The 8,911-nt window shown below is 41.3% G+C and overlaps 1 protein-coding gene across 2 annotated transcripts; it reads left to right on the plus strand.

The window, feature by feature from the left end:
• Positions 1-283: 283 nt before the first annotated feature.
• Positions 284-5,245, plus strand: LOC137322850 (high mobility group protein B1-like). Of its 2 annotated transcripts, XM_067985989.1 has the most exons (6): positions 284-425; positions 1,057-1,126; positions 1,968-2,132; positions 2,860-3,008; positions 3,424-3,598; positions 4,608-5,245. In XM_067985989.1, the coding sequence occupies exons 3-6, from the start codon at positions 1,980-1,982 to the stop codon at positions 4,779-4,781; spliced, it is 651 nt and encodes a 216-aa protein (XP_067842090.1). In that variant the 5' UTR covers positions 284-425; positions 1,057-1,126; positions 1,968-1,979; the 3' UTR covers positions 4,782-5,245. The 2 variants fall into 2 exon arrangements, with proteins under 2 accessions (XP_067842090.1, XP_067842088.1); XM_067985987.1 differs by lacking the exon at positions 1,057-1,126.
• The last annotated feature ends 3,666 nt before the right edge of the window (positions 5,246-8,911 follow it).

Consider the following 8,911-nt stretch of genomic DNA (forward strand, 5'->3'; position numbering starts at 1 on the left):
TGGAACAGCTGTAATAAGGCTAGCAGAGTGCAGCTTGCACATATATCTAGGCTGCACATACAGACTGTGTGACTATGTTCTCCAGTTACTCAGTGCCTGTCTCTGCTTACTTTCCTGGTTTGTATTTGCGCGCTGTTTCGCTCTCCGCTGTCGTTTTCCCCGCGGCGGCCAACCGAAGGACAGCTCTAGTCAGAACAATGGAGGGGCGCTGGCCAACCAAAGGGCGCGGTGGCTCGGCAGCGGCCAATGGTAGCGCGGCGGTGGCTAGTGATAGTGCGCAGGCAGCAAGCGCCTCCACAGCCATTACAGTGAGAGACGGCGCGGGTCTGGTTGTTGGTGCACGGAGCCCGTGAGAAGGACAGACTCTACAACAGCCGCTCGCTTTTAGGCACCGAGGGGGCCAAATAGCAGCATATTCTAAACGGGCATGTCTTACTCTTTCCTTTTATTTCTAAAAATGTGCGCTGATAGGGCGTTAGAATTAAAGTTTTAAAAAAAAATCTCCCTCAGTCGCGCTGTTTAACATGGCTGACGGCGGCTGAGGGAAAGCCATTATTAAACAGCAGCGCGTCGAGAGCGAGTTGAGTTCAACTTTTCCAAACCGTGTCCGGCTCCGCTGTGGTCCGTTCACGGTGGGTTTTCGGGGCGGGATCGGGTAGCTGAGACACTCAGCTATCCAACGCTGTGCTTTTTGTCGGGTTTGCAGGCGATTAAAGGGGTGAAATGCGGGTTGTAAGGCGAGCCGAGTTATTTTCTCCTCGCACTGACGCTGCTATCAAGATGGAGCCATGTAGTCTCAATGTTAGAGTCAAGCGGCCATTCGCGGCTGTAATACTAAACTATATGTACAAACCCCACACTATAACTATATACCACCCAGCGCAAAGACCACAGGCGAGAAAAACACGCGGAAAACGGTCGTTTGGCGAAAGGATAGGGTCGGAAGATGGTGGTTGGTGACATTTGAAGGGGACTTTCTCTCATGAAGAAGGATTTTTCAACATGGAAGAAGAAATATTGTCGTTGTTGTTTGACCTCATTTTTTTTTGTTCTCAGCCATAGCTCCAGACTCCAGTGAAGTGCCTACGCTTTAGCCATACGGTTTTAAACGGAACGAAAGCGTTAGGTGGATTAACTTTTTAAATATTTTTTTATTTGAGGTTTAGATTGAAGATTTTAATTTAAAAAAAAATAAATTTCATTGATTTTTTTTATAATCTGTATCCTTGAGTGAGAAATAATGTGGCGAGAATATGGCGGGAAGTGCCCAGGAAAACTAAGAATTTAAACTGTTTTCCGATTTTATTTTTTTAACTTTTGCAGTATACTGCGGGAAGTGTTAGGCGGGGCTGTAAAATCGCGGAAACGCATTTTTTTAATTCGGGTTAAAGAATTTGGAGCTGTTTTTAACTGGTTTTAAAATGGCGCGAAGGATGGGATTAATATTTAGTGCAGATTTGCAAAAATGACATACTCAAGTGCATTTAATTTTGGCCGTTAGAACTTGTGCACCGTTTTATTTGTTTCTCTTCAGTCCTTTGCTAAAACGTATGGGTGCGGTTGTTTTTCATACATTTGTTGTAAATGGGGTATAAATTCGCACTCACTAAATTTGCACGTTTAAATATTTTATGAACCGTAAGGCCAAAAAGATGATCGATACGGATAAAGATACAGGTAGTTTAAAGTGAAGCTTGTACAGTTTTTGAGTAGGATATTTGTGATGCGGACGTAGATGGAATATCAACAGCTGTACTAGTACTCCGAAAACTTGTGTTTAAGTGGTTGTGGAAATGTTCAGACTGCTGTGCTGTACTATTTTGATAATCTAAATTTCGTTTAATAAAAGGATTTTCCCCGCTAAAAGCGATGTTATGCCTCGATTTTCACGAGCCACTTAAGTAAAAGTGGAAGATTAAGAATTGTGCAGAATTGAATTAATTGTTATTTGCTATCTTTATTTTCAGGAAAAGGCCAAAATGGTAAGGGGTGGTGATCCTAAAAAACCCAGAGGCAAAATGTCCTCGTATGCCTTCTTCGTCCAAACTTGTCGTGAGGAGCACAAGAAGAAGCATCCTGATGCAGGTGTCAACTTTGCTGAATTCTCAAAGAAGTGTGCAGAAAGATGGAAGGTGAGCAGTTTGTGTTCTAAGTAACTTGGGTTGTACATTTAAGTGCCAGATTTTATTGATATGATCATGCCTTGAGAATCTCCAAGAAATTCTTTTCCAAGCTAATGTGAAGGGGTTTTAAAGCAGACCCCAAGAGCATAGTGAATGAGGGAGGCCATTTGGCCCATCTTTTATCTTCCATCCAGAAACTATACAGTGTGTTCTTTTTCTTTCCCCACCCTTATCATAGCATTGATTTTGTTAAATAATTCAACATTTTCATCTCCACCACTCTGATCACTCACTCTGAAGTATTTCCAGTATCTGGTCTGAACCCATGTCACCTTGTACTGTTGCAATTTAATTTTAAAATAATTCTGGATTAACATCTGCCATGCCCCTATGTGTATACTTGAGGGCATGGTAAGTTATTCTGGAATAGTAAGATCACCTCTAGTGCATCCTTTTCCAGGGTGAAAAGCCCAAGTTTCCGCAGACTTTGTTAAACTCCTGACACTAGAAATCAGCCTTGTGGTTCTTATCTGCACTGCCTCCAGTGCTTGACTGTTTCCCTTGTAGCTTGGTGACGAACTGGACAGAATACTTGAGTTGTAGATTGACCAGAGCTCTCTGCATTTTGGTTACTTCTTTCTCTGAAGATGTTGCTTTTTATTTTCCAAATATGTCTTAAATATATTTAATAGTAAGGAAGTCTGATGTGTGAAACCCTGTATACTTGTGCTTGCAGACCATGTCTCCTAAAGAGAAACTGAAATTTGAAGAGAAGGCAAAAGAAGACAAGGTCCGTTGGGAGAAAGAAATGAAGAATTATGAGCCACCAACTGGTGCCAAGAAACAGAAGAGAAAGAAGGACCCTAATGCACCAAAAAGGCCTCCGTAAGTTTTCATCTTGCTTTTTTAGAAAATAAGCAATATATTCTAATACAATACAAAAGAAAAATGCTGCAGATGCTGGAAATCTGAAATGAAAACAGAAAATGCTGGAAACACTCAGCAGATCAGGCTGAGTGTTTCAAGTATTGAGTATTCAAACATTGCATTAGAATAGCTAGAATGCATTTTTCTAAATATTGCACCTAATTATCATTAAACATGAACTCCAGTGTAATGACTTGCATAGGCAAATAGGACAGCCACTTGAGCAGCAACATCCCAAAAGATTGGTACTGCCCAATTTGGGGGAAAGAACGTTTCATGCATTTATTTTGTAGGACCAGCTTTGATCTCCATCTTTGAGTGCTTTGTGCAAGTTCACTTCCAAATGTACTTATTTAACTCTGATTAATTTCAGATCTGCTTTCTTTGTGTTCTGCGCGGACTGGCGTCCCAAAATTAAAGAGGAAAATCCTGGGGCAACAATTGGGGACATAGCCAGGAAGTTGGGAGTGCGTTGGAATGCGACAGCCGCAAATGACAAGGTTCCATACGAAAAGAGGGCAGGAAAGCTCAAGGAGAGATATGAAGCGGTAAAATTTAACATTGGCTTTTTGTGGGTTTTTAAACCAGCGTCTTCAGGCAGGGAAAGTGTGTGGATTTAGTTGCACAGTACCAACAGCCCTCCTGTATGCCATCCAAGTGGCCAATCTTTGTGAACGTAGACTGAGTTGGCAGACTGGGGGAGGAGGGGGTATTACAGTTGAAAGTGATCCTGACTGGATGGATATTTGGAATGAAAACCAAGTCATCCTGATTTCAACTTGGCACAGGTCAATGATTGATTAAACCTGCCATCATCTTGGCCTGTGTCTAATATTGTATAGAATCTTGTAGCACAGAAGGAGGCCATTTGGCCCTTTGTGCCTTTGCTGACTCTTTGAAAGTGCTGTTCAATTTAGTTCCACACCCAGCTTTTTCCCCATAACCCTGAAAGGTAGTCCTCTTCAAGTACATGGCCAATTGTCTTTTGAAAATTCCTGTGGAATCTGCTTCTACCACCCTTTACAGATAGTGTGTTCCAGATCATAACTACCCGCTGGAAAAAATTATCTTCCTTTCCTCTAGTTTTTCCAATTATTTCAAATTTATGACCTCACGTTACTGACCCACTTGCCAGAGGAAACAGTTTCTCCTTATTTGTCCTATCAAAACCCCTCATTATTCTGAATACCTCTATCAGGTCTCTCCTTAACCTTCTCTGCTCTCAGGAGAACAATCCCAGCTTCTCCAATCTCAACTGAAGTCCTTCATCCCTGGTATCATCCTGATAAACCTCCTCTACCCTCTCCAAGGTCTTGACATCCTTCCTAAAGTGTGGTGCCCACTGGGGAATACTGTAACAGGTTATGTGCTGGTCTCTTGGGGTAGGGGGTGCATGTATGAAATTTTCAACTTGTAAATACTGAACTGCATAGATTTGGGCTAATTCAGTTAATGGAAACATTGAATATTTACCTATTGTCTTTAAGGGATATCTCAGTCAGATTACAAGGGCAACTACTTATCTAGGTTAAAGAAAAATTTATCCTTGACTTATAGGATCTTGCAGCATATCGTGCTAAAACAAAGCCAGAGTCTACTAAGAAGGCTTCAACTGCCAAAGTGGAAAAGAAGAAGGTGGAGGAAGAGGATGATGAGGAGGATGATGATGAAGAGGAAGATGAGGAGGAGGAGGAGGAAGAGGAGGAGGATGATGATGATGACGATGATTGAATTTACATTGCTTCCAGCAACATTTCTCATCTTTAGAGCATTTACCCCTGCCCTGTACACACTCTGCTTCTTTTTAAAAAATATATAAGGCTATGTATATGAGAATTTGATTTTAAACTGTACAGTTTATTTTTGTTTTGTATAGTTAACACACTACGAAAGTGTCTTTGGGTGGCCCATTGTCTCTGTTCTTAGTGGTGTTTTGTTTGACACTTACCTTGGCTGGTACAGTGAGGGGAATATAAATTGGCTTGGTGAGAGCAATTTTCATGTTGGTACACAGCACCGACTGGGTTTGGGGGAGGGGGAAGTTAATTTGCTATTGAGTTGTTGTAAGGTTCTTGGTGCATCAGACATTGTGCTAGAAATTGAAAATGCCACTCTGTAATTGCCTAAAAGTTGCAGCTTTTTGTTTTTGTTGACCTTTTGAAATGCTTATGAAATAAAACTTTTTATTAATGCTCTCCAGTAGTGTTTATTTTGTGCTGTAATGCTCCCTATATCCCTCAAGATGGTGCCACAGCTCTGATATTGCAGCAAATGACTACCTTGAAGTGATTCCTAGCCTGACTTATTCATTTGGTGGGTAAATGGCCACTACAAACAGGCTTGAACTGTTTTCACCTGGCATTTTTGAGTTGCTGCATGATGAGAGAGATGGAAATGTGTTTTTTTTCAGTTCTGAGATGGGCGTAGGCCTGTTGGCTAGTATAGCTTGCTGGTATTTTTACTCATTGGATTGCTACAAAAAAGCAAATACTTCTATTTGCTCTCTTGGTGCAGCTGAACACCATTATCAATTCATGTACACTTGAGTGACAAGTATTAAGCATACACTGAAATATGTAACAGCCATATTTTAAAATAAACAATGCAGACAAGCCTAGAACAGCTTTCATAAGCATTACTTGAGCAAGTGGTTCATGATTTCTTGAAAGTAATCCAGCTATTTGGGTAGCTTATTATGTACAATATGAGTTAACTATTTGTGGAGCACCAGGTCTAAATAGCTCAGAAATTAACCAACAGTCCTGACTTTTAGGCCCTTTAATATAGAACAATTAAACCCATCTATGATACATGGGCATGTTGGGAGAATCAGAACTCACCATGTTAGGGTTTCACACATAGGCAATCATTTTAACAAGAGCAATGTAAATCCTATTATAGTAACATCAATAGCTAACAAACTAAGATGTTTCAAGACAAACACTGGTGGCTCAAGTCATAGGAACCATACTGTTTTATACTATCAGATGGCTAAATCGAATTGAGTTCTGGCTTAATTCATTTAACACTTCAAAATTAGCTACCTGATCTAATTTCATGGGAGAAACCAAGGCATATAAGTGAAGTAACAAGTTATCTTTAATTGTTGGAAAATATACTGCTGGTGCTTTATTTAAAATGCAAAATTGCGCAATTTGTGATCTGGGCTTAGAGTTCAAGAGAAAACAATAGATTTTCAGGATTTAAAAGATACATTTGAACATGTTGGGTGGAAAGTTAACTTTGTTCCAGTATTGGGCTATTTTAGATCTGAAGGTTTTGCAAGTCAATTACAATTTTAGAGATTTGTGTGAGTATTGTGCAATGAATGTCTATCCAATTCACCTTTGCTGTTGCTCCTCAGCAACAATGGGTGTATAGCACATTAAAGGCATAAACAGCAAGATTTCCCTTCTGTTTACTGCCTATTTTGTGGCAGATGCAGGGCAGCAGAAAGGAAAACGGAGGGGGGAGGCTTAATGTTGAAACCCTGTTCTAATTTCTACCTGCAATGTGGGATGTGCCGCACCTGCTGCATGCAAACAGGATTTAAAGAAGATGCTGTCTAGCATTTGATTTCCCTCAATGCTTGTGGCCCAACTCCCCAAAAGAATGCTTGTATCAAAGAGGCATTATACAATGATACAGCACAGAAGGAGGCCATTCAGCCCATCGTGCCTGTGCTGGCACTTTGTAAGCCATCTAATTAGTCCCACTCCCTTGCTCTTTTCCCAATAGCCCTGCAATTTTTTCACCTTCAAGTATTTATCCAATTCCTTTCTGAAAGTTACTATTGAATCTGCTTCCACCACCCTTTCAGGCATTGCATTCCAGATCATAAGTTTCTGCGTAAAAATTTTTTTCCTCGTCACCTCTGGTTCTTTTGCCAATTACCTTAAATCTGTGTCCTCTGGATACTGACTCTTCTGTCACTGGAAACAGTTTCTCCTTATTTACTCTTATTGAAACCGTTCATGATTTTGAACACCTATCAAATCTCCCCTTAACTTTCTCTGCTTTAAGGAGAACAATCCAAGCTTCTCTAGTCTCTCCATATAACCGAAGTCCCGCATCCCTAGTACCATTTTAGTAAATCTCTGCACCCTCACCTAGGCCTTGACATCCTTCCTAAAATGTAGCGCCCAGAATTGGCCACAATATTCTATCTGGGGCGTAACCAGTGTTTTATAAAGGTTTAGCATAACTTCCTTGCCTTTGTACTCTATCCCTCTATTTATAAAGCCAAGAATCCTATATGTCCTTTTAACAGCCTTCTCAACTTGTCCTGCCACCTTCAAAGATTTATATGGGTCTCTCTGTTGCTGCACCCCCTTTAAAATTGTACCATTTGGTTTATATTCCCTCTCCTCGCTCTTCCTACCAAAATTAATCACTTCACACTTCTCTGCGTTAAATTTCATCTGCCAATTTTACCAGTCTGTCTATGCCCTCCTGAAGTCTGTTACTATCCTTGTTGGTTGCTAGATGACAGTAGCTTGAGGAAATGTAGTTAAAGGCCACCTTCTGGGGATTTTAACCTCTTTATGCACCTCAACCTTACTAATAGGTTCAATGTTGTGTAACTTCATTTTTTCCTCTGAATACATTCACCAGAAAAGGGTACGTGCTTCCCTTAGGCATTTCCTTTTACCTCTTATGAGGAAGAAGCAGAAGAAGATTAGCAGGAACAATGCAGGGAGACCAAAGCTGACTAAGCACTTTAGGTGGTGGCTTCCACCCCCAATGGAACCCATGCCTTTATGTCTACAGATCCAGGTGGTCATATCCTAACCTCATGACTTGCCAATGCTTGAGGTTACCTGTATCGGACCTGACGCCCACCCCTAATAGGTACTGTACTTCCAGCGACTGTGAAAGTCACTGCGGCACTCAGTTCTATTCCACTGGCCCCTTTCAGGCAGCTTCTAGGGAAATCTGCACTATCAGCCGATCTGTACACAGTTGCATCAAGCAAACAATTGATGAATTCTTTGTATGAACAGCCCAGTTCATCTTTCCTATGGACCTTGTGCATCAATGTGGGTTATCAATTTTTATAGATTGGCTGGATTTACCCAGATGCAAGGTAAAATCGTCTAGGCCCCTTTCAAGAATGTAATCAACCATTTCAATAGGAAAGGGTATCATTTCTTTCAGTGTGGAGCTGGTGTGCAATGCAATGTATCTCATATATGTGAATGCCTGCTATCCAGTGACCTACTCGGACATTACACAATCACAGCACTGTCCACAGGTCAAAGGCAGGTTTCTGAATGGTTGATCAGTGACCAAGGCTACCATATGCAACAGTGGCTGTTGAGCCTGGTTTAGATCCTGAGATCCCCTGGGGAACACCAATACAATAAGGTTCACCCTTGAGTAGACTAATGATTTTTAAGGCATGCTTCAGATGCCTGGATAAATCTGCACACAACATTTACCACCTGGCAGGCCTCGCAAGAATCCAGGGCGAGTCAAGGTGACCAACAAGGTTCCACATGTCAACTTCCAATGTATACATGAATAGAAAGGGGCCAAACTCCATAAATGATGAGGTGGTTTCAGACCTCAGAAATATGATCCTACACATTAATGCCAGTTACCTAGGGAGCAGCAATGATGTTTTTATCCTGTCACAGTCCATGGTACTTGCATTATTTGAAGATTGCTTTGCAGCCATAGCTGATTACCACAATTAGAAATCTCCACTCAGCGGTAGAGCACACGTACGAGGCGTTACTGTCGAGCACACCATTGGGTTGTAAAGCAACAATTCTGTGGTTTGGAACATTCAGGCGGGGTGCTGCTCCACAATCCAGCCACAACCTTCAAAATGATCATAGCCTGCGGCATGACCATAA

The sequence above is a fragment of the Heptranchias perlo genome, chromosome 6 (genome assembly GCF_035084215.1).
Source record: "Heptranchias perlo isolate sHepPer1 chromosome 6, sHepPer1.hap1, whole genome shotgun sequence".
Classification (NCBI taxonomy): Eukaryota; Metazoa; Chordata; class Chondrichthyes; order Hexanchiformes; family Hexanchidae; genus Heptranchias; species Heptranchias perlo.